Below are 26,856 nucleotides of genomic sequence, written 5' to 3'. Positions count from 1 at the left end.
GATCCAAAATGAGTTCTCCTATGGAGCTTATGACTTTGAAAAGGCTTCTCATGGCTTGCATGATCACTGCACCCTCAAATTACCCCCAAAATTTTTAAAAAATGCCAAAAGTTGTCAAAATTTCCAAGTTCACTCAAGGCTCCTCCAAAACCAATTTAAACCAATTCAAAGCCAACCACATTAAATTCCAAGCCCAATTTTAACCAATTCACCCAAGTGCCCCAATTTTCACCAAAATTACCGAATTTCCCTAAAATTGCCCAAATATTCAAAATTCCTAAAACTGCTCCAATTTCCACTAAATTCACATCAAATCCACCCAATTCAAAATTCAAAGTCAATTTTACCAATTTCCAAACCCAAATTTAAACTCAAGCCAACCCATCACAAATTGACCCTAAATCCAATTTCCACCAAACTAAATCCATGAGCCAAAATCAAACCCAAATGCAAATTCAAGTCTAAGTCTTACCACGACAAGTCCTAAAATTCACCAAAGCCCAAAATTATTCTTCTCATCTCTTGATTAAGAGCCCATCATAATTAAATTTCAAAAGCCCACCTTACCTAATTTTAAAAGCCCATGTTCAAAAAATTCCAAAAAGCCCATCATCCTAATTCAATTCAAAAGCCCATATGACAATTTCACCTTCACCATCCATTTAATTAAATCAAACATCAAACCATAGAACATGCCATGTTATAATTAAAATAATCCAAAATTGGATTTATACCAACACGCTACTAAAATCCTCAAAATTCCTAAATCCATCTTCATGAAAGTTGGCCAAGCCACATGCAAGCCATGGAGCCTTCTCCAAGTCATAGTGGAGCCATATGAGTGATGGAAAGTCCACCATGCCCTAAGGAGAAAAAGGAGAGCCTCCTTTCACCTCCCACTAAAGTGACTTAACCAAAACCCTAACCCTACCAAATTCATATTCCTCATGCCAAATCAATCACCCAAGCCTCTAGAAGTTGACCCATCATCTCCAACCACTTTGAACATGACTCCAAACCATTTCCATGGGGTTAAACCCATGGTTAACCCAACCTAACCAAAACTCATGACCATTTTGGAAAATTGCAATTACTCATGCTTGAACGATATTGATTTCACATCTCCCCAATTCCGACCTACCACAGTGTGGAGGTGACTTTGCTTGGTTGGCCAACCACCCTAGCCGCCGTAAAACACCATGGCCGAGGGGGACCACGTGGCAAAAACCTAAAATTAGACCCATCCAAGTTGGCTCAATCCAATTGATCACTTGCCCTCTTCTTCTCTCCACATAAGCGAGCTTTTGAACACCTCAGCTTGCCCAATTGAAGCCCCTTCCTCCTTTATAAATAAGCCACCACCTCACGACCAAAGAAAGGAGTGCTCAAACATAGGCGAAAATCTGCCAAAATCATTCCAAACTCCCATTGAAATCACACGAAGCTCACTCTAACCGTTTTTTTCCCCTCTTCTCTACTTAGGAACCTTAATTTCACCACTGAAATTTAATGCCTTTTCGACCGTTCCACAAAACCTCAAACTTATTATCCCAAAAGCTTCCCCACACTTCAAAATCAATTCCCTAATGGAAGCCCTGTCATCCGAGCACCCTATCATAACCCTAGACCAAACCCGATCCACCCTTCGATTGAAGTTATTTGTGGGCCCAATACTAGACAAAATTGAAGCTTGGAGGACGTTCGTCAGACCAAAGCGAAGCTTAGTAACCAATCCAATTGAGGCTACACCTCTTTGACAAAGGTATGGATAAAAATCCCTAATTTTGCTCTCGGTTTAGGAAATTGTAAAGAAAACTTGTATTTCATATGCATGTAACCATATAGATAGGTTGGTCTCGCCTAGATGAAGCTGTAAGCACAAACCACACTTAATTTGGTTTAGTATCTAGCAAGATCTTACGCCTAGAAAATGTGTAGTTCTCGGGTCAATTTTATCGGGGACGATGAACGAATGTCGTTCGTTCGCGCTTGAATTAAACGGACGACTCAGATAGTGTCGAACGAAGGAACAACCCGTGAATGTGGAGTCACGTGGTAGCTGATGCGGATGACAACATCAAATCAAAATGCGACGCGTTGCTTTTTGGTGCGTACAAGAATAGAGTCATCGCTGATGTAAATAAGTAGATAAATAGAGGTATTTCTGATTTAAATAATTGTAGAAACTTAAAAAATGCATAACTTGGTGTAGAAAATAACAAAAATAAAATGAAAAATACTCATTTGCTCAGTGAACAAAGGAGACCAATGTGGTCTAAAAACAAAATAAATATTTGACTAATATTTATTTTTAAATTAATTAAATATTCTAAAATTTCTTTAAATCATAATTAATTAAATATTAATAAAAAAAATTGTGAAATTTGGAGGGTTCATTCCTCATATGTTAAGGGATGTTATCTAGTTTTTTTAAAGTCAGAGAACACCTATAACATTGAAAACCCTAATTTTCAAAGTGAGCCACCCTTATTTTTACAAAAATTGGTTTGGTAGGTTCACTGTGGTCATAGAAACGTAAGAAAAATAAAAATAAAAATTAAAAAAATTAAAGTCTATTTTCTCATTTTAAAATTAAGAAAAATACCAAAAATTAGAAAAATACAAAGTAATTCAAAAAATCACCAAAATATCCCAAAATGAAAGAAATGGTTTTTTAATGTCCCTGTAAATTTGGAAGCTAAATACATTACTTTTAATATCAAAATGTATCTTCCAATTAATTAAGAATTTTTACTTAAAGTGTTTCTCAAGTCCAGAGATACCTGAGAAAAATAAGATTGAAATAAAAATAAAAAGTTTATTTTTAGCCCATTTCCTTAATTAAATAATCAAATAAAAATGCAAAAAATCACAAAAATACCCAAAATGTGTTAACATGTCATAAATCACCTCATGATTGAAGAAAACACCTTTAAAATTTTTCTATGAATTTTTGGGATTATAAAATGTACTTTATGTAATTAAATGAATTTTCCTACATTTTTTACTTTAAAAATTAAAAAAATATATAAAAATCAGAAAAATATAAAATTAATTTCTCTGAGTTCTCTGAAGTGAAAGAGATTGAAAAAAAATATAAAAAAAAAAGTAATTTTACAAATAATATATATTTTATATTCATTTATTCATTAAAATCAACAGTAATTATAATAGTTAAAGTATAATTTAAAAAATCATGAAAATTGGCCTTAGTGATCCTCTGACCCATGTGAACCTCCTAAAATTTTTTTAAAAACAGAGGGTGTGTTTTAATTAACTAAATGAATTAACTTTAAAAATCCTTATTTTTGAACCAAAATGGATTTTACCATTTTTTTTTAAATTTAAATAACAAAACTAGTTATTTATGTTGTGACGCGAGATTAGAAAAAAAAAGGAAAACTATTTACCAAATGACAAATACATCAATATAATTTTCTATAATTTATTTTAAAGAAATTGACTTTGAATACCTGTCACCCAAATCTATGTAAACAGCTTGGCATTACAAACATATCACCCAATTTTATGTAATTTATATACTCTATTATTTATATTTATACAACCCAAATCACTCGTATCACATAGGAAAAACATCACTATTATAAAGAAATTCAGTTTACATACATCCCACCCAATTTTATTTATTCAAGTACCTAACGCATGAACTTTATTTGTTTACATTTATACCATCAAAATCATCCAAATCACATAAAACATCACCATTTTAATTTTACGAAAATAAAATACACATTTTCATGCATAAATTAAATAACATGTTAAAATTGAATTTTAGATATTAAATAATTAAATACATAAGAATTAATGATATGTAAATCTTATGTACTGTCATTTTTAAATACATTTATAATTTATTAAGTCATCTGATTTAACCTCCAGTTCAACCCGATTCAACATTTGAACCTTGAATCTCTCCTATCAGTCCAATGTCCAGTCCAATTTTCAAAACCTTGATGAGTACTATATAGCTCATTAAGAAAATAATTCCGGATTTAACTTGTACTTTTATACTGTTGGACTAAAGTTGACACCTACAAAAAAAAAATGAGGGGACCATTTTGACACTAATTAAAAGTGAAAGAAAATAAAAAATAAAACATCATCAAAGACATTATGATTAATAAGTTAATAATATGGCAAAGTTAACAGTAGCATAGGAACTAATATCATCCACACAAAAATATACTGAAACGTTTAACACAACTCACAACCAAATTTAAGATTAAAAAGTAAAGCAACTATAAAATTAATTCAAATCTATATACAAAACAAGCATCTACAAGGATAAATGAAGCATTTTCAACAATGCCTGCAAAAATTCATTTAATAAAACATTTCTAATGATAAAGTTACAAAAAATTGCAAATGGAGGCTTTCACAGGGAGCTGTAGGATAACCGAATAAGGTTTTACAAATCAAACGTATCTTGTGCGTTTTCTCTTCTTGTCTAATTTGGATTTATACTTCTTGCCATTATTTTCAGCCATTTTCTCGCTTGTATCATCAGCCATTAAATGCTCAAAATCTTCAAGGCTTGCAAATGGAGAAGGTCTGTTCTTCTTTGCAGACTTCATCTTCTTCCTCCCATTATAAGTGGGATTTTTATTTCCATTATCATTGTCATCACCATTATCTCCGTATGTATCAGCTCCCCAAACTTCAATATCACTAGCATCCCCATTTTCCTCCTCCTCAACATCATTGTCATCTGCAGCAGCATCAGATGTCTGTTCATCTTCTGCATCACTGCCATGTCCAAGCAAGTCCTCATCATCTTCTTCAATAACACGGCTAAGATCACCGTAGTCAAATTCTCCTTCTTCCTCTCCCAAAGGAAGAGGCCCTGCGCCAAGCATGTTGTCAATCTCTTCATCGTCTTCCTCTTCCCCATCTTCCTCCTCATTTTCATCGAAAAGTAGATCTGCACCCTCATCCTCGTCGTCAGCTGAGGCTGCCTTCTTCTTCTTCAGCTTTTTGGAAGAACTTGTTTTGTTCATGTAGAAGCGGTGGAAGACCACATCTTCGGGTGGTACTTCTTCCTCTGCTAGCTTTAGAATTTCTTCCCCAATCAAATGATGACCCGTGTCAAGCTGCGAGAAGATGAAAGATAATCAGTTAATAGTAGGATGAAAAGTTAAAAAGGGGCATTTACATACATACCACATAATTCTCATCTATTTACCTATCTAACACCTAAACCTTTATATTTGGATGCATCACACTTGAATCCTTATAATCAAATCAAAAATACCACCATCACTAACTTATTAAAAATGCAATGCATATATTCATGCATAGGCTTATGACATCAATGTGTTATAAGTGTAAATATCAAACTTTGGGTGTTAGATATGTAAATACATTAGAATTGTATGGTATGCATCTAAATTTCCATATTAATAGTCGGAACAGAATGTAGAAATTTGAGATACATGCGTATCTGCAAGAACAAACTCTTGGAGAGTACGGGAGTAGGTAATATTAAGAAAAACATGGATGCATAACCAACAGGTTAAGAAAGATATGTTTTCAAAGCAAATTAACAGATTTGATTAAATGCTACAATAACTTGATCCAACAAAAAGCATTCATTTATTCCACCAGATATTTAAGTAAACTGTTTGATGTCAGAAATAGGAGCGATTAAGGATTGTTATCAAGCGCCAAATTTCAGTGAGCTTTTCTCAACTAAAAATCAAAGATTTTAATCCCAGCTCGTCAAAACTAAAATACATTAAAATAAATATTAATTTCAAGTCAACTCTTTAAGCCGGGCCATTTATTTAAAGAAATACAAAAGATACTTATAAAACACAAATTTGCACTATAAAAAATTATTAAAACTAACTAATTAATTAATTAATTAAAAAGCTAAACTATAATTGACACATCAGTGCACAAAGATGGAGAGAATTCTTATATAAATTATGTAATACATGCACATGTGGATATTAATCATTGAGCTGAATTAGTTTTTAAGGGGTCATCCTTAATGACAAGGGAGCGCTCCCGCTTCGAATGCGGGACCCGGGCTACACGGCTCCTGAGATCTCAGGAGATAGGAAGACGGGCCGATTCCATCCCAATTTTCTTTTCTATGCTTGATTTCCTATTATCATTCATTCCTTTTTAGTTTTCTTATATATGTGTTGTATTACGATTTGGAAGTCGGTCTTTTGGTGAGAGTTTGCTTAGGACAACCGCCAACATTAATTTACCCCTTGAGGGATCTATCTGAGGTTTTGGGCGGTGCTCTGAATGTATCTCACTCCCGAGGTGATGAACATCCTTACCTTAACCTTCCGCAATATTCCCACATCGATCTCTATCATCCTTTTCCTGCTGCAACCGCCGGAATAGCAGTTTTTGATGTGTTTCCTGCCGTTCCACTAATTTCAACCACCTCCCTCCCTTTCCAGGCTTGCCGCCGCCCAACATTGCCAGGCTCCCCCAACCTTCCCGCCTTGCTTCCTGCCTTCTTCCTTCACGGTCGATGTTCAGAACTACAGTCCAACCTGCTCTTCTGCCTTTCCAGCCTTCATTCCAACTTGTTGCTGCCTAGACTGCATCATATCCTGTGATCCCTGTATCCCCCACTTGTTGCCCCTTGCCACAATACATTTTCCCCGCATTGTCGTCACCCGGAACAGCCAACTTGCTGTTCTCCGGCCTCTCAACCGCCCTACATGTGTTGCCGCCCCAAAAACAGCCATCCATACGCCTCCCACATTCTTTCCACAAATCCTAGCACTAACCACCTGTTTTCAATCCTTCCAGCCAACCACCACCATCCTGGGATCGACCCCAACATGAGTTTATGTGTCGCTTTGTTGTATTTGCTCTTTCAAGTGTTTTTGATTGTAACCGTCTATTTATTTTCAATGGTAATATTTAATTTTTTTAGTGTTGTTTGGGATAACTCTAGTATCACTTGAGTCAAAGAAAATGAATTAGATTTAAAATACAGGGAAAATTACTATCTAGTACACAATTCATATGTATATTTACGTATCTCGCATCTAAACATTCATAGTTACATACATAGCATTTTGATATTTTAAAACTATTCATGAAAAATGTGTATTTCACTTATAAATAATGGCAATAGTGCTACTTATATGTGATATTAAGGATTTGAGTGCTATGTGTATAAATATAAAAGTTTAGGTGCAAGATGTGTGAATACATTAGAATTGTGTGCAATGTATGAAAATGCCCAAAAATATAAGAGCAAGTTTTAAGATTTAAATGTAATCATAAAGCCAATTAAAACTGACCTTCTTTGTTGGCGCGATTTGCGATCCACCATGCCATATACCCTCTGCTTTCTTATTAGGCCTCGGTTTCTTTTCCATTAACTTGTCAAGAAATGCTCCTAGTGACAAATCATTCAAAGGATCGCCATTATAAACTATGTTTTCACCAGAAAGTAGTGTCTTCGCCATAGCTGCCACAGATGGGTGCACATGAGAAGCTAAGATTGTCAACTCCCACAAGCCTGTCCGATCTGCATTGCTGTAAAAAAAGTTCCAACAATAATAATTTAGTATTTGCAAAACTGCACTATAACAAATTATTCATCATAGAAACGAATAAATTCATAATGACAAATACATATAACCGAGAACAGCTAATGAAAATGATTTATACTATTATTTCACAAGGAACAAAGATGCTGCAATACAAAAACAAAAAACACAAAAGCTAATCACTCATTTCTAAATTCAAAAATGGCAACTGAATGTGGAACAGCATATCAATGTGTAAGAAATTGCAATTCTACAAAATATGCCAACCCAATCTTGTATGATTTATTAGTATACAAAATCGACCTCACCCGAGATTAATATCAGTGTTGAAAAAATGTTTCAAGCATCAATATATTTTATATATTCATATCCCTAGAAAAATTCATTCTCAATGAGTCGAAAGTAAATGGCAGTGTGCATCACAGCACTTGTGCTCCCCAAACAGGTTGAATTTAAGGGGAATGGTTGTTAAATCACATGTCTGCCAACAAACTCAAATAAATAAAGAAATAAAATAAAACAAAAACTTCTCAAACCACATTTGGGTTTACGTGGCGTGGAATTTGGAATGATTTCACTGTTAGGTAGAAAATGCAGTAACAGAAAATATATTTATAGATTTATGTAAATTAACATTTTTTTCCTTACCCCATTTATTGCATCAATAAAACAACTAATGCACACAGGCAGTTGTATTTCTTTTGTGTTATCAACAAGCAAACGACTAGCAACACAAGGATGATTGAGACTGGCAATTAACCTTCTTAAAACCAATGTGAATACACGTGATTAAAACTTTGACTTTTTAAATGAAAACATGTTTTCATGGCGCAAAAACAAAACGAGCACATAAATGGGGGATGAAACAATTACCAATAAACTGGTTCTCTGTGCCGTGGATCATAACCACCAGGCAATGATGATCCTTTGTGATGTGATTGAGCTTCCTCTGCAGCACGATCATTAGCACTTCTTGCGTTGGGACCATTGTTCAGATTGTTTTCCTTGTCAGAATCGGAATCCTGTTGTGATATTTTTCCTTTTTGTGCGACAGAACTGTTTAGTGTTGCATTCTTCGCAGGAGGCATGTTTTGTTCCTCCTCAAGAATGTCTTCAAAATGTTCAAGTTCATCATCAATGGAGTCCTGCAGTATCACTCTCCTGAAAGTCCACTCAATGTTTGTTAAATCATAGGACACAGGAAACATCAAAGTTCAAAATGATTAGTGTAAAAATAATCCCCAAACTCTTTGCAATGGATGATTTTAAGACCAGTGTTTACAATAGTGTCAAATTAGTCCTCTGTGGAGATTATTTCAGCCCATATTAAAAAAGTCTGGGGACTAAATTAGCATTTTCATAAACTCTGGGGCTAAAATGATCCTTTGCAAAGAGTCAGAACTATTTTGACACTTATCTCAAAAGGATTATGATTACAACTTCTTTCTCAAGCAGCATACCATAAAGGTGGCTTTGCTTTAAGAACCTCCGATAATAGAAAGAGGCATCCACAAGCATATTGAGGAGGCCGCTGAAGTGCAACCTGTTAAATTACCAGGGTAATACCTTGAGGCACTAGGATAAAATAGGTCAAAACATTTCAACACTATTGAACAAGTGATAATAAATAGGAAAATTTACATACATATCACACACTTCATTTGTATTTACATATCGAATACCTAAAGTTTAATATTTACATCTATAACACTTTGGTGTCATTAACCTATGCATGAAAATGTGTACTTCAATTTTAAAAGTTAGTAATTGTGATATTTTTTTACGTGATACAAAAGATTAAAGTGTTATTTATGTAAATATGAAAGTTTAGGAGTTAGATATGTAAACACAAAAGATTTATGCGGTATATGTAAATTCCCCAAATATATATGGAATGAAGAAAAAAAACATTGACAAAAAAGTTGAACAGGGTGACCATTTTTCTTTTCATAATATTGTGAAACTAGCACATGATGCATGGAGAACAAATAATAATAGAGATATTCTACTAGAATAAATACCGGGGAATTACATGCATAGCACTCGAAATATTATTATTTAAAAATCAAGCGCACTCTTTCATCCACTTTTTACATTTGACAAAAATACCAAAATGCACGATAGAATTTTTAATTTTATAAAACTCTCAGTAGTTTGACTGTGGCAGACGTAAATACTTTAGTTCGACAGCTCAAAAAAAATCATATGAGAGCTAGTTTTTTAAATAACAATGTTTCGAGTGTTGTGCATGTAGTTATCCCTAAATTTAATGATAACTTGCAAAAAAAGGATGAGGATTCATACATATGCACATTCTACAAAAGCATATGGTTTTCCATCAATAAGAAAGAATTTAGAGAAAATTCTATGAAGCTAAAGGCTAGCAAGATTAGAAAAACTACTTAAAAGGAAAAAAAAGATGTATCCATTCGAAATAACATGAAGAGAAAATGAGCATATTATACACATTCATGACCAGAATAAAAGAGCAAGGCTTTTCTCCTCTTCTTTACTTCCAGAACTCAAAAATATTTAATGATTGCTCTGAGAAATTAAGAACCAACCTGCATGAGACGCTTCGAAAAGGCGGATACTCTCCTCATATTTATGTCATTCTTCATTGCTCTTACTAACAGTCCAAGGAACATCTCTGGCTGAAAAGTATAAAATATATTAAGAAAATAGTACAATTTCGGATGGCATAAAAAGGACTAGTTTGAAAAGGTAAACTTTTTAGATTAAAGGAAAAAATATTTAAATTGGTGCAATTTTTAAAACAAAATGATGTTTCAGATGCTATGGCTGTGTTCTTGATAGGCTAAAGACCTAACATCATTTTTAGCTCAAGCTAAATGATACCGGATCTAACCCAAAACACAAGAAATAATAATATTATTACTGAAATTCAAAAGTTAAAACGACAACTCTTCAAAACAGAAAATAAACAACAAACAAATACAAACAACACCCTAGTTGAAGGACGAGGGTGGTGGCTGACGGCTGGACAGCAGGTGGGAGGGCCGGTTTGGGGCTTGCGACAGTAACTGGCTGCATTGAAGGAAGTTATGGCAGCAATGGAATGGCCTGCAAGGGGTTACGGTGCAGTGAGGGTGGCTGGACAGCATTCTGTAGCCAGCTGGTTGTGGGAGACGTGAGGGAGTGGCCTACGGCAGCAGATATGGGAGAGACATGTTGATACTGCAACTGGGGATAGGCCATAATGGACTAAGAAAGCAGTTTGGGGGAGGGATGCGGTGTTATGGAAGCAGGTTGAGATGTGGAGAGGCTGACTGCTGGAAGGACAAGCTATGGGAAGTGCCTAGAGCTTGATGGGTGGAAAGCTGGCAGGAAACAAGAAGGGCAGAAGGATTGACGGCTGGAGTAGAGCAGTGCGAGACAACTGCTGGCAGCAGGGAGAAGGTAGGGGAGAAGGATTACGAAGGGAAGTTGGAATACAACATCAGGGGGGTGGTGCGTTTCCTGAAATGGCAGAAAGTTTCCCTATGTTGGTAGTGGCGATGCTGGGCAAGCGGAGTAGGAGATAATCACCTTCGGAGGAGAGGCAAACAACCGGAGCATCACCCTAACTATCGGATATAGGAAAATAGGAGGCGGACGGCTGTCCTAACAAACTGAAATTAGAAAATCCAACATAAGTTGAAACCCTAAGACCTAAAAACACACATAAAAAGAAGAGGGACGGAGGGAAAAAATAACATACAGGAAGGGGGGACAATTGCCGCCTAATGAAAAGAGGGAGAGGGGTCAGTTCAGCCCCCTTTCTCAACTTAACTAGTTCGGGCCAAACTGGTTCAGCTTTTAGAGGAAAACCCCCATGTCACTATGGATCCCTTTTGATTATGGAGTGGGCGCCTAACAGGTTATGTAAAGTTGATACATATTAAAATGAAACTCGGTCTGAAATGAAAATTAATGTCATTCGATTACAAAATTATATTATTCTACTATAGAATATTAAGAAGTATTATTAAATTGCAAATGTGTGTAAATTGAATTGGTATACATATCTGAGCCACATTAAAAAACTTGTTTCTATGTCGTAAATTGAATTGGTATACATATCTGAGCCATAATATTAAAAAGCTTGTTTCTATGTCTTTACTTCAGAATATAATGGAGCAAGTTTTTTGTCGTTTGAAACTTGTATGTTCTAAAACAAGTAACTTCTACTATTATTGTATATATTATTCCAAGAAATATTAGAAAATAAAAGAGTATGTATACTTTCATTTATTACTCTTCTAACAAACATGTGATTTTCGGAACTAAATTTTCTTTTTCATACTGAACCAAGAACTTCAATGATGATTTTTGTAGGGTTCAATTTTATCTTGTTACTTTATTTTCTTAGAGTGAAGCGGAGGTATCTGAAACAATATTATAATTGTGTCATATGTAATGTTAAATATTGCAAGAATATACAATACTTCGACTCTACGAATGTGTCATTTTGTTAAATATAACAGCTCGGACATAATTTAAATTTAGCAGCTTTAATTTGTTATTAATAGTGATCATTAATGTATAATTTAGATGTAAATGAATACTTCCCTAATATCAATCTATAAAAGTCATCTCATATAGTAGTTATGCTGCCAAAACTAATTGGCGTTTAACAATATAATAATGTCAAAAGAAACTATTGCAGAAAACAAGCTTATTCCATGGAATGAAACTCGGATTACAAATAGAATGGAGATTGCTAAGTTGTACAAGAAATTTTGCTGTCTTCCTAAATATCAGAAATCCAATCTCATTAGACTTCTTCAAGCAAACATTAAAAAAAAAATAATTATGTGCTTCAACAAACATCAACTTCAGCCATTATCAAATTAATATGTGTTAGCTTTATGAATACTTCTCTTCCACTTATTTCTGGTTATTTCATGAAGTGATGAGTCTCTTTAGCTCAACCTTTTTATACAAAACTTCAAAGAAAAGAACCACTTAAAAACAAAGATGTTGATGTGGACTACTTTTTCTATGCTCTCTCCTGCTTATTGTTACTGATATCAGAGCTAGGAAAAATAGTGGAAACATAAAAGAAAACATTTATAAATATAGAAATAGGGTTACAATACGACACAAATGGAAAATGGAAATACAATAACAATCCAATCTCCGGTGAGAACAGGGAGAGAAGATTCGAGGGTGATGAGGAAAATACAATAACAACAACTAATGACAAAACATGTAAACATTGAAATAGATAAAAATAATAATTTTTTTTAGAGCATACTATGACAAAAAATCAAAATAGATTGAATTTCTTGGTTCATTTACGCCATGAAATCATGAGAGAGCTTCTACTCTCATACTTGAACAAACTTAATAAGTTAAATACATAAATAAATAAAGTTTATGAAATGTTTAAAACGAAGGATGCAAATACCTTAGAAGAGCTCACAGCAGCAGGAGTGAGAAGCTTAGCATACAAAGCGCGATAAAAACGGTCACTTGCAATTTGATTTTTAGCAGTAATCTGATACAACAGCATCAATGCCTGAACTCCTACGTTAAAGTTCTCAGAGTGGGCCTGTATGAAAAATTTACAAAATCTGGCAAAGGTGTGTGGGGAACACATCATGATTGCTCAAATATAAAATTTAGAAACATTTACATATATATCAACCAATTTTTACGTATTTACATATCTAAAACCTAAATTTTACATTTTACAATTATACCAGCCAAATGTTTAATTTTTACGTATATGCATATCTAACACATAAATTTTACATTTAACAATTGTACCAGCCAAATGATTCATATTGCATCAAAAATACCACCATTTTAACTTTTAAAAATTAATAACTACATTTCATGCATAGGTAAGGTGGTACATATGTAAAAATTGAAGCTTAGGTGTTAGATACGTAAATACAGAGGAATTAATGGTATGTATGCAAATCTTCCAAAATGCTAACGTCAAATGCAGTTTGTGAACTCACCAATTTATAAAGAATTGGCGTTTGAACCTCTAAAATATCATCAGCTTCCACACTTGAAACAAAAGGAAATGCCCTATTAACTCCCTGCATTATTTTAAGCATGCATCATTGCTCAATCCTTAATGTCACCATAAATAAGAGATTAGTAACGAGATTTTAGTTCAACTGTGAAATGTAATGATGTAAGGCAAAAACCAAATCAAGTAAATGTGCGATAAAACTAAAAATAATCATGTAATTTCACAAAAAAAAAAAAAAAAAAAACCCAAAGTTCATTTCAAGCAAGCACCAAAAGAATATATACTTATCCTTCGTTGAAATTTTCTAATATTCTACAGGGTTGATGCCAATCCATGAAATAAAAGGTTCCTCCGCCATGATCTATGATATTTAATGTGCGCTGATAAAAAAATGCAAAGCAGTATATTGCATAACCTTTGAATTAAAATTAGCATATAAGCACGACCAAACACAACAAATATGATTATTATCACAATGAGCAGATTTACCTACAGTTAGTAATGCAGATAAAAGTCGTGAATCCATCTCAACATGGGAGGTCTCTTGAAAGGCCGTTTTATTACTTCCCAGAGAGCTAACTTGCTTTCTCTTGAATTTTCTACCTTTCCTTCCGGATTTTCCAGTTCCTTCATCACTTATCTTGTTGTCATGCATGTTTCCATTGCCAGATTCAAAAATTAGCACCTACAATACCAAAATAAATTTTTCTAGGAATCAGGCTTAAGCAATTGTCAGAAATAATGCACGAAATTTACGAGAAACGCTATAATTTTGCTTTCTAAGTGAAAAGAAACACAGAGTATAAGACAAACTGTGAGAACAATACTGAACTAGAGAATAGAAAAGAAAATTAGCAAACTCTCTACACAAAAGATTATAGCAAACTCAAGTTAACTGAAATTGATTTTCAATACCATTTGCAATTCAACAGCTATTCTAGCAGAAAAAGCATGAAAAAAGATCTGAAACAAATAAAGTCAAGATAATATAAGATGTTTCAGATATAAACTTGTCAATCAAAAGAGGTTTGAGGGTCAGTAAACTATTCAATTAATGAATGCTTGAATTCATGCAGATCATTCAAAAATTTGGAAAATCAAAATATATCAAACAATGCAAGAAATATGTTCATATAAAACTATTTCACTTTTCAGAAACCCAACCATTAAACCATATGTGCAGAAAAAGTTTCCTGTTGGAAAGGAACAGAACTGAGAGATGTGTCAATGAAGTATGGTCCAGGACATGTATCACCGCATGCATTATGGATTTTAAAATAACAAATTGTAACTTTAGCCATGACAATTACTCCATAAATTTCTACAGTAGGGGCACAAACTAAACAGATTACATTCGATAATAAAGGCAGCCACTAATTGTTTCCAACATCTTAAATGCATCTAAAGCACTAAAGCATCCGAACAAGCACTGTGACCACTTAGATTACTTGTAATTGCTGCAAAGTTGGCATCAAAAACAAGAGTAGTAATAAAATTAGTTATGATTATGAATTATTTTATAAAACAGAGCCATTGTTTAATGATAAAGATTCGGCAAACTTCATTTATTCTTTCTCCAACTTGGCTATAGCTGCAAATTTAGCAGATTCTGGTTTTCTCCAATTACCGTAGCAGTTGCACGAGTGAAATTACCTTCTGAAACCTTGCAATTCATTTTCAATGGCTGCACATGGCCTATAAAATAGTTGGTGGAATCAAAAGCAGCTTTTGAAGTGAATTACAAGGGTCAAATAGCATAGTTACGTAAGTACAATTAATATGATAATTGGCAGACATTACACCATAAAAAAAAAACTTTATTCCAAAAGGTACTTAACTAAATACGGACAAAGGCTTTGTAAAAATAAAGATATTTTTTTCCAAATTTTAATCAACAAAAGCAATAAAAAACTATTATATAAATTTATTGCCAAATTAATGCAATTTGACATAAAAAATTAAACAATTAAACATGAATAGCTTAATTTTTTATATATTTTGATGTGAATTATTTTTGAAAAAAAGAACAAAAGTCATTATTACCTTGTTATTATCCACATTCTTTAGAAAATAAGACAATAGAAAATGTCATTTTAAATGGTCCCAAATAACTATTTTAATAGTCATTCTTCTCCCACATATATACTTTTTTTATAAAACCTTATTACAAATGCGATTTCTCAATTTATGGTTGCCATATATTAGTGTAATTTGGTGCATGATATACATTTTTTATTATTCATATAATAAGTTGTTTCATATTTATACATTATATTATAAATCAAATAAGCATTACATATAATAAATTATGAATAACAAATATTATTAATATAAAATTTATTATATAAAAATGTAAACATTAATTGTAAGCTTTAAACATTTAAAACATAATTTATGTGAAATCAATAATTTAGTAATAAATTACAGGTGTTTGCAAATTAAAAATTAAAATATTTAGACCTTTTAACATTCTGTTGCAGATTTTTGAACAGTTTTTTTTTGTAGATCTACGCAAATAAAAGTGGCGAGATATAAGGCAAAGATCTAAGTTTGTCAATGCTTATAACAAAAGCGTTTAAAACTGTAAAAATTATATATATATTACATATAAACACGCTCGCACGCCCACAAAGATTACGGTAAATGGCACTATAGTAAATTTAAATGTGTTGAATATGTTAAAAAATGGCAGAATGGGATATCTGAAAGTTAAATATTGGGCAGCTTGGGAGTTTGGAACCTTGCGTCTTGATAGGTACATGTTAAATAAAGGAAATATGGAACCACAGATTACCCTTATATGCCGGCATTGCAACAGAGACCTATATATATTTGATATTAAAGCTGTAAGAGGGGTAAGAATTTGGAAAATTAAACATAAATAAATACAAACTTCCGCAATTTTTTATATTTAAAGAAGATTTAAGAAAATTTGAAACCAAATTCAACCATGCAGATTGCATTAGAGATTACAGTTTCTTAACAGTTCTGACTTCAATGGCAACTATAATTTCTGTGAAAGCTAAAAAGCAAACCAAATTATTTTCGCGAAAGCTAAAAAACAAACCAAAGTTATTTTGTCCAGTCCTTTTAGGAGCTGTTAAATGTTACCATTAAAAAGTGTTCACTGAAACAGATCCAACCATAATGTGGCCCTAACATGAAATTGAAGTTACTTCCATCAATTCTTGAGCTTCTTTACTTATTTAGCATGCCGCTATTGAAAAAGCATCTAACAGCATCCCAGTACACTCCGTTACGTAAGGAACTTCATGCAAAATGCACTTCTACGAAGCTAGTTAACTCACTTTGCTATTTGTAAAAATTAGGAAAATTTGCAATAAAGGATTAGGGTATAGAACTTATTGCATTTCACAGTAACACGAAAATTCATGAAAACTTGAATTGCTACGGAGGAAAATAACTTGAAATAAAAAAAAAAGATATCTTAAATAAATAAATTTACTAAAAAGATAGCATTTAATAACTTGGAAAACTATTTTCCTCGGTATTGAATCTTCCAGTTTCCTCTAAATATATATTAGATCAAACATGCTAGAAGTTTACCTTGAATAGTGCGAAGTAGAGCTCCACCAAGCGTTTTGCTATTTTAGGACCATCTCCTCTTTTACTGAGATGAACTTGACACAAAAAGTTTACCTGCAGTTATACGTAAGGGTGGAATCTTCAGGTTGTTTTAATAACACTGAGGTAAAACCTTATTCTAATAAAATCCACAGCTGGAAATTAAGAGTATTTTTTTTGCGGAGAGAAACAATTCAGAAGATCATGAATAAACAATGTGATTCAAAAACAAGTTATGACTATCATATATGCAAAGTGGTTAAAAGCATCGCAACCACCAATTATACTCCAAGTGAGGTGTGTCAAGAAACAAGCAAATAGACGCAGAAAAGAATTAAGATTGCTTGAAATTCAAAAAAAGAAAGAACATTCAGACCCAAACCATGCAAATCTTAGTATCTGCATATCTAACACTGAAGTAAAAATTTTGAACTAGAAAATCTATATATTTCAATTAGAAAATCTATGTATTTGAAGGTGTTGCGATGAAAACATAGGGAGCTAAAAAAGTAGGTTGGGATGTTGAGAATTGGACAGAGGAATGAGGGCACTAATTTTGCAAATAACAAATATTTACTTGTGAAAAAAATTGGTCCAAAAAAATATCAAAAGAGATCAAGAAAAGCATTCTAAATTAAGTTTCTAGTGTTCCAATATTGATCTTAAATAAAACGTTTAAGAATTGGGAAACTTTCCTTAATAAGATCAAGAGAAAAAACCAAAACGGAATCTGGCAATGGAAAAATAGGTAAGAGCATAGGTTGTTAAAAACATAATGTTAACTAGTTCTCAAGCCTTCAACTTGACAGAACTAAAAAATACAGAAGAAACATACAGCATAGTATTTTGCACGAAGTCCAATATGTGGTCTAAACAAAAATGAATCCACCTCATTAATAACTGTTGCCTGCAGCAAGAAAAATTAAACATAGGTAAGAGAAACATCAAGACATCTATGATGCATTGACAAAATAAAGAATAATGAAACATGTCCATTCAATGAAAGATCATTCTGTACACAACCAAATAAGCTTATTCTGCTACAGATTGAAGCCACAATGTATGAATTACAAGACCGACCTTACCTTCATATTAGGATGCTCAGAGAGGAGACATGATAATTGATAACCAGCATTTGATGCTGCCTTCTTCTCTGGATCTCCCAACTATGCAAATGAACAAAACAAAAATGATTAAATTCCATTTCATAGCAGTAAATTAGCATGATCCCACTATTTAATAATTACAAAGGGAGAATCTTTGCATTTAAAACTAAAATCAAGATTTACAAATGAAAGTTCACGCATTTAGGTTCCAAATATGAGAATAAAAATAACGAAAGATAAAACATGTAGAACTTGAAATTCCAGCCCCCTACATTTCGAGGGACTGGAAGAACACTCACTTTATTTACTAAAGAACAAAGCAATCTTCGGTCCTGTTCAGGCTTGCTCTTCAAGAGAGCATAAACTGTCTGGACAATGGGAAAAATAAAGAACAGATCAAATTGAATGTTTATCAAGAGCATGAACTGAAAACTCAATTATTTTCCATTAAGCCAAAGAAAAATCATACTCTAAAGCATGCAAAATTAAGAAAGTAATTTTCACATACAAACCGTACCAATGAACTGCCACAAAAATAATAAGCTATCCCAAAATAATGAATGGAACAAATATTTGAAATTGAATGTGTTTGAAAGTTCATATTTTGCTAGATGAGTAGCAAAAAAACCAATTGCAAGCAGTATCTTTTGCATTCTAATGTCATATGCAAAACTACACTTCACATCTTAGCTTTTAGTACTGGAAGTGATACGTGAGCTCAGGTCGCGGTATTGTAGCAGCTACAATACCAACAACAACAACAACAACAAAGCTTTAATCCCACTACGTGGGGTCGGCTACATGAATCCTTTTTCTCCATTGTTCCTCTTTAGTGTCATATTTTCAGCTAGTTCTAATAAATTAACATCATTTTTTATACAATAAGCCCAAGTCTTCCTAGGCCTACCTCTGTCTTTCTTAACATAAGTCTAATCTAAAACATCTACTCTCCTAATCGGATCATCAGATGGTCAACGTTTAATGCGAACAAACCATCTAAGACGACTTTCTCTAATTTTGTTTGTCATTGGAGCTACACCAACCCTATCACGGATATATTCATTTCACATTTCGTCTCTAAATGTAAAACCACTCATCCACCTAATCATTCTCATCTCAGCAACACTCAAATTAGTATTATGCTTCTCTTTTAAAGGCCAACATTCAACGCCATAGAGCATTACATGTCTCACCACCATCTAGGTGTAGCAGCTATCGTACCGCTGACACATTTTCCTAATTGATCAATTACCTTTTCTATTTCCTTATTCTAATTCATTCCTTTTCTCACTACAAGTACTTATTATAAATATGCTTTTTGCTATCTTAGGCTTTGTTTTTTGTGTTGGTGAGTTTTATTTCAGATTTCTGTCAGGACAGCCTCCAGTGTCTGTTTTCCCCTTCCAGGGCTATATCCAAGGGATTGGGAGGTGATCCGGCTGTAACTCTCTTATGAAGTGATAATTATCTTTCTCATATCTCCTTCCACATCATCCTCCATCACTTCAAGTCGTTGTACATCGCTGCAGCCGGCCACAACAGCCTTCAGTTCACTATTTTATGCCGCCCCAGCTTCCCAGTGGCCACCCACATCCTTCTAGCTTTGCTGCCGCCCAAACCGCACATCCTCCATGCTGTCCCATCGCTATCCACACCCAATCCTCGCTGCCATAACCCATAACAGCCTCCATACCTGCTCTCCCCTCACTACCACGAACATGCCTTTGTTGTTGCCACCCCCACCAACCATCCCGATACACCTAGCCGACCTCCACCACCCTGAGATACGCTTTAGAGATGTTTTCTTGTGTCGTTTTATATTTTTTTATAACTTATTTCATGTTTGAAGAGTCGTTGGTGTAACCCTATTCGGATTCAACAATAATATTTTTATTTCTATTATGAGTTGGGTTAACCACGATATCAAAAAATAAAAAGACAAAAAAAACTCAGCAAAGTAATTAGACTACAAGCAATCATAAATTCATAGTAAACTGTGCAAAATAGAAGAGAAAACATGAGGGGAGAATTGGTTATAGAACATTCTTGCAATTAGCACAATCCATCAAGCGACATGCATTGTTACAATAAATAAATGAAAGCCATGTTATTTAGTATTTAGGAGTTTTTCATCTGTGAGTTTAAGTGGAAGCATATATAACGCTTAAAATTTATAAATTAAAGTAAGAAAAGTAGAGTACTAACTTAAAAGTAAGACGTTAAAATTAACATATCCAATTTTGATATCTATATTTGTGTTTTATTTAGTAAATGGTTACAATTTGATTTTAATCACATATGCCTCAAGTTCGGACCCCTTACATGTGCATTATTTCAATATCTTAGCCAATATTTTTCTTCAAATGTTGGATCAAAAGCATCCTTAATTCAAAGATTGAAAGCATTTAGTGATCAAATAAAAAGCTTTTGTCATCAATTTTTCACTCGCACAAGCGCTCATTATTTCAGCACAAGTCCATCTTCACTCTCAAAAAAAAAAAAAAACTGATAGGAAGGCAAGAGAAGTGGTGCCATTTTCAGTGTTAGTTTTATCTATCTTTAGGAGATGGGATAAATCAACACCATCTTAACTCCGATGCCTGTGACGACATACTAGTGTTTCTTTCAACCTCCTTGCAACGAATATGTGATGTCTTATGGTTTTCCATCGTTACAAGTAGATAAAACCCTAATATGTGCCGCCTTAGTAGAATTAAGACAATTTTTATTTGGTTTTTAGGTAAAGTTAAATTAATGTGTTGCATTCTTTTACTTCAAATCTCTTCTTGCAAAATATATCATTTTTTGCATCTAGTGCAGTGCATCGTTAATGGTAGGAAATGATTATTCAATTGGTGTTGAGATTGTTGGACTAAAATGCAAGCATTTTGAAAGCATCCAAATAGTATGAACCAGTGCAAGAAGATACAGAGGATGCCTTTTGCTTTTCAAAGAGGAAAGCATGGGAAGGTGAATTAGCAAACACAAAGAGATTTTGGTCGGAGACCTGCATCTAGAGAGGTGAACTCAAAACCACCAAAATCAAAGTGAAGGGGATTGAGAGCTTTGCTAAAAACCATCGTTTCCTGACTTTCAAACCATTCTAACTCTTTTAACTATAAGCGCTCATTGGATCAGCGACTGCACGGGATAAGAAGTAATGATTCAAAGGAAGTGGAAGGTATATAAAATACATGGTGACAACCAATTGTGCAAGTGATAAGATGCAAATAACAAAACTAACACAGAGTTATTTGAGTTGGGTGTTTTTAAGCCTACCTGAAATGATTTAAAGTTGAACTAAAATCAACTTCTCTTGAGTATCAAATAATGAATCGAGCTCCCAGCGAGATCGAGCTAAACTCAAATATTTCGGGCATGAGTTAAAGTTAACTTACTCAAACTACACTCATTGCCAACCTTACTCCGTTGTCTGGTCCGTGTGGAAATAGCATCTTCGCAATGTAAAGATCGTTACATTAACCACTCTCTCCAAACATAAATTAGTGGAAATTCTCTGCTTCATGTGACAAGTACATCTTATTTTATAAATAACTTTATTGGCCTTAAAAAATTTTTTAAAAGCAAATTATATACTTAGCATTGAATTGTTTTGATTTATATGGAGTAGCAACTGTAATATTGTTGGTCATGCATGATGAATAGTAAATCAATGTCCTTAATGATAAACTTTTTTCTAGTATTTTGAATAAAAAAAAATATTGATTGTTAGCTACACAAATTAGTAAGCCTATCTGATTGAATATACTAAGTAGTGTATTATTAATCCAAAAGTTTTTCTTTCGTACATACCGTAGATTTTGTGCTAGACACATGTTTTCTTGATGGAAAACATTAAACCAGATAATGCTATTTTACAATGTAGCATGCCATCCCTCTCATAAACTCTGCCATACTTATCAAGTCTTTTGATAATGTTTAGGAACAGTGTCATGAGAAAAAAAGAACTATTTTAACAAAAATATGTATCATGGGAGTGCCACGTGTTTTCTAATAATTTTTTTTTTCGAATGAACATCTTGATGTATTGTTTCATCAGACAGTTGCATATCTGATGTATAGATTATGATGGTAAGAAAATCACAAAAATGCTGAATTTCTAATGCTGTAGACAATAATAAATCCAATGCCTCTGCAAAGACAGTATAATTGACAAGTTTCAGAAGCTAACGGTTTTCAATTTGCACATATTGCTAAAAAAGTAATCTAGAGATAGATTGAAAGCATAGGAAAAGAAGATGTACAACCCTAACAAAAGAGTAAGGCAGATGAACAAAACCATAAAGCAACTAGTAAGTTGAATTTAAGCATATGAAAAAAAACTTTCATCATCACATATAAAAGGTTATTATAGAACTACCTTCATTGCTCGGTCTTTAAGACTAGGTAGCACATCCATCACTGCCTCCTCAAGAGAAATGACAAATCGCTCGTATCTACAGTAGTATGGATAGAAAAGGCAAAGCACAAAAATGACTAAAAACCTTCACAATGAAAATTATTACATTGAGATTAGGCAGCCAACATTTCATACCTACAGTATGCAATCAAAATTTATAAGCACATAGAAAGTCCAAAGATAGCATAGAAGTATAAACTTCTAAAGAATAATATGTATTAAATAATTGAGCGCCATGGTATGATAATGGCAAATGTTAACAAAAATACAGATTACATAAACCGCCTGATTGCAAATGTTATGTAAACTAATATTATGTTTCATTCCTCGGAGAGTTCTAAAAATACAAAAATAACACGCTTGAAAGAATAGTTTAGTATACAACAGCAACAACAAAGCCATAAATCCTTTTTCTCCATTTTGTCCTATTTAGTGTCATATTTTCATTTAGTTCTAGTAAATTAAGATCATTTTTTATACAATAAGCTCAGTCTTCCTAGGTCTACCTCTGCCTTTCTTAACACAAGTCGAATCTAAAACATCTACTCTCCTAATCAGATCATCAGATGGTCGACGTTTAATGTGACCCAATCATCTAAGACGACTTTCTTTAACTTTGTCCGTCAAAGGAGCTACACCAACTCTAGTTTAGTCAATGAAAAAAATTGGACTTTAGCATTCTCTAAAAAAAAGCTCATTTAAACAATGTAGTCTAGCATTTTGAAGGAAAAAATATGGAGAAAAGATTTTAAAAAGAAAAACCTATCATCACCCATTCTCCCAAGCCACACATCCTGTTGCTCGACGAATTCAAGGCAAAATCACTAAAATATTACTAGGGGGGTAAACGAGCCGAACACGAGCGACCCCAGGCTCAGCTCGTGTTCGACTCGTTTATATTTCGAGCTCAAAAAGTGTGTTTGTGTTCGGCTCGTTTACAGCTTATTATACTACAAGCGTACCCTGCATCAGCTAACCAGCCAACTAAAGTCGTATTAATCAATTTGGTCAGTCCTGCAATCAACATCATAAGGATGCTTAGAATAAAAAAAAGGTAAATTCACTGCCATTCCTATTCCCCTTCCTCCCAATCATGAGAAGAAGAAGAGTGGTGGAGGCGAAAACCTTCAAACATGTAAGCTGCTATATTAATATACAAAAGTTTGACAAGCATCTATTCGTTGGCATTTAAGCACCTAAGCTGAAAGTAGTGAGAGTAAGAGTCTGTTTTGGGCAGTTGCAACTTTTTGTAAATGTATATATTAAGCTGCGGTGGAAACAATAACTTCTTAGAAAACTACGATGAGAATTATAAAATATTTCTTTTTTAAAAAAGTTATAGCATATTTCTTAAAGATCTTGCTACAAAAAAAGCTATTTACTAACAAAATAACAATAATAATAATAATAATAATAAAGCAGTTCCCCAAACAGAACCATGGCGTCGGTTTAAAATACAAAAGGCAAAAAGCTGCCCCAAACAGAGCCTAAAAAATAGAAAACCAATAGTATTAAGTGGTGGATTATAAACATAAAAAATGACCCATGTTCAAATCACAAACATAGAACTTTTATAAATATAGAAATAAGGTTGCAGACACAATACCTTCCAAAGTCCCATCATTGGTGGGAATGCCTTATCTATGCCTTTTTAGCCATTTAGGCTTTTTGTTGTCAACTAAATCACATTGCTTGTTATCCTAACAATGCTTATTCAGTTTATTAAGGGTCATTAAATCCTTCTCGAAGGAATGCTCAAGTTGTCCATGATTCCAAAAAACTTGATTGAAAACATTGGAATACAACTTTCTTCAGTGTTTAACATTATGATCTCGTGCAAGAGAATGATTTAGATATGTAAAATAGAACCAAATAAGACACTTGAAAAAATGTTAAATTAACCAAATTCCCAAAGTTAATGCAACTGATAAAATTTTATAGGTAAACATATAAACCATTACAAAGTAAGATAATCCAATCAATCTTGCTTCACAATGGAAAGAATCGTGGGTTTACTTCCTACGAAGACAAATTGATCATATACGTTCGTCTATCAGCCATCCTAAGGCTTTAATCAACATTTTCTGATGATCCAGTTTAGTCAAAAGTGGATATTCCTTGTTCATGGCAATCACTTAATAGCAATACTCATTGTCCATTATTTTTCATTCAAATTCAAAGCCCAAGCTTGGTGAGCTACTACATAATTGGATTCCCAGATGCATTTAGATTCCAATAAAATTAGTTTAAAAGAGAGTCGGATATTATTGAACATGTTTGTGCAACAACTCAACATCTCCTGGGTCGAATTTAAATCAGTTAAAGCTAGAATGAGAGCAAAATAATTTTACATGCCTACATGTATGAATGCAAATATATATATATAAATATATTTGAATGTATTTATAATTGAATCAAAGTCTATGTGCATCTATAGATTAATAAATAAAAATCTATTTATGGAAGAGTGTCTTATGCATGTTGGACCAAGAATTTGTCCAATAGAATAGAAATCAAAATCTTCTTTTTTTTTTTTTGCTTGAATCAAGCTCAATGAAGTCAATGAGAAGGGTATGATTCAGATCAAGAACGGAACGAGCAACCCAAAAATTGATCTTAGCTTAAGCTTGAGAATAGGTTAAACAACTATAACACAAACTTGAAAGTGCCGAACATCTAACTAGTAATGAAAGGCTGAAAAGAGATGTCTAACCAAATGAAAAAACCCATGGCTTCAAGAAATCTGATGATGCATAAAGCGCATTGTATGCAAAATTCTTGTTTACACCTTCGAAAAACTAAGCACAATTAAAGTGTGCTTCAATTAATTGAAGCTCATAAATCACAAATATTACTTAAGATAATATAATTTAACAAACATCATATAGATCAAAGTTATGAATTTATCTATGGAATTTTAAGTATAATATTAAAAATAAAAAAGAAATAACCAACAGTAAGCAATAGAGCACAAATGGGGGATGGGATTACAAGACATACACACAGCGAGATGAGAAATAAAAAATATTAACCCACATTGAACAAGGTTTCTTCTTCAAAAAGTGTGTGGAAAATGTGTCGCACACTCTGCAAAACAACAATGAAGAATAGATTGTCACTTCAACTGTGCTTTACAAAGTAAGCTCACTTCTTTGCAGGACAATGCCTTGCCGCTTCATTTCACACCACACTAAAAGAGCATGCTTCTTTGTGCATTTAGCACGTGAGTTAAATGAACAAACCTAAAATTCCTAGCAAAGGATCCTCCTGTCGAATTTTTTCATTGCCTAGGCGCCAATAAAAAACTTGCCACATAAGAAACATTCACCACCACAAGAGAACATAGAGAAATTAGAAAATAATGTGCTTGATGATGTGCTTGCATGACATTAAGCCATGATAATGATGATCACTATACCTTCAAGACCTCAAGTTGTAAGAAACGCCTTTAAAACAAAACAATTAATCTGCCATTCTTGTACTAAATAGATTAAAAATCTTATGAACGATATAGACAACAAAAATTATTGGGATCCTAAAAACAAAAAAAAAACAAGACCATAAAAACCCTCAAAGAATTTCAAAACTTTATGAATTTAGTGAAAATCATAAAGAGGGGCCGTCTGGAAAAGTCGATGCTTGCCATCCCGATGAATATGGATGGATTAAAAAATGCGAATGTCAATGCTCCCACTTTTAACAATAGACATCATTTGAATATGCACCTTGATTAGATAATGGAACTTGAATATCATTTGATTGAAGGCCCGTCTGGGGCAGCTTTTTGTGCGCGGCGCGTTTTGAAAACACAATTTATGTAGTTTGGAAAAAGCGGAGTGGCAGCGTTCTTAAAAAAATTATGTAAAACGCGGCTACGGGTTCAACCCGCTGTCGGTGTTTCTTCACATGCTTTTTACCCCGCTGGTGTTGGCTCCCTCTCTCGTGTTTCTACTTGTATCTCTCGACCCCATGGCTCCCTCTCTCGCGATTCTTCTGCCCTAGTTACCTCTCTCCCTTGGACTTGTGGCTCCGGTGGCTAGGCATTGTTTTTGGATGCCTCTTGTTGGTTGACCCTTACATACTTCTCCCTTTCCTCCTATTCTTCCGCTTGATTTGGTGGTTCTGTGCACTTTGTGCTCTATGTGGTGGTTCTCCTTCTTCGGTAGATGATTATTATAGTGAGTTTTCTAATCTCTCTTTCCC

General features: G+C 33.6%; 1 protein-coding gene across 1 annotated transcript in view; it reads right to left on the bottom strand.

Annotated features, from left to right (window-relative positions):
- Positions 1–4,273: 4,273 nt before the first annotated feature.
- The window catches only part of LOC110038429 (CCAAT/enhancer-binding protein zeta), a 46,796-nt gene continuing 24,213 nt past the window's right edge, over positions 4,274–26,856 (bottom strand). The window contains 13 exon segments of the mRNA XM_020743276.1: positions 4,274–5,111; positions 7,299–7,536; positions 8,424–8,711; positions 9,011–9,093; positions 10,115–10,204; positions 12,964–13,107; positions 13,523–13,606; positions 14,036–14,227; positions 17,110–17,202; positions 17,963–18,034; positions 18,213–18,293; positions 18,533–18,601; positions 22,615–22,690. Of these exon segments, the coding sequence (XP_020598935.1) occupies positions 4,437–5,111; positions 7,299–7,536; positions 8,424–8,711; positions 9,011–9,093; positions 10,115–10,204; positions 12,964–13,107; positions 13,523–13,606; positions 14,036–14,227; positions 17,110–17,202; positions 17,963–18,034; positions 18,213–18,293; positions 18,533–18,601; positions 22,615–22,690 (2,185 nt within the window). The 3' untranslated portion in view covers positions 4,274–4,436.

The sequence above is a fragment of the Phalaenopsis equestris genome, unplaced genomic scaffold (assembly GCF_001263595.1).
Source record: "Phalaenopsis equestris unplaced genomic scaffold, ASM126359v1 Scaffold232799, whole genome shotgun sequence".
Classification (NCBI taxonomy): domain Eukaryota; kingdom Viridiplantae; phylum Streptophyta; class Magnoliopsida; order Asparagales; family Orchidaceae; genus Phalaenopsis; species Phalaenopsis equestris.
Note: the sequence above shows the minus strand (reverse complement) of the source record. Positions and strands in the feature narration are given on the sequence as shown.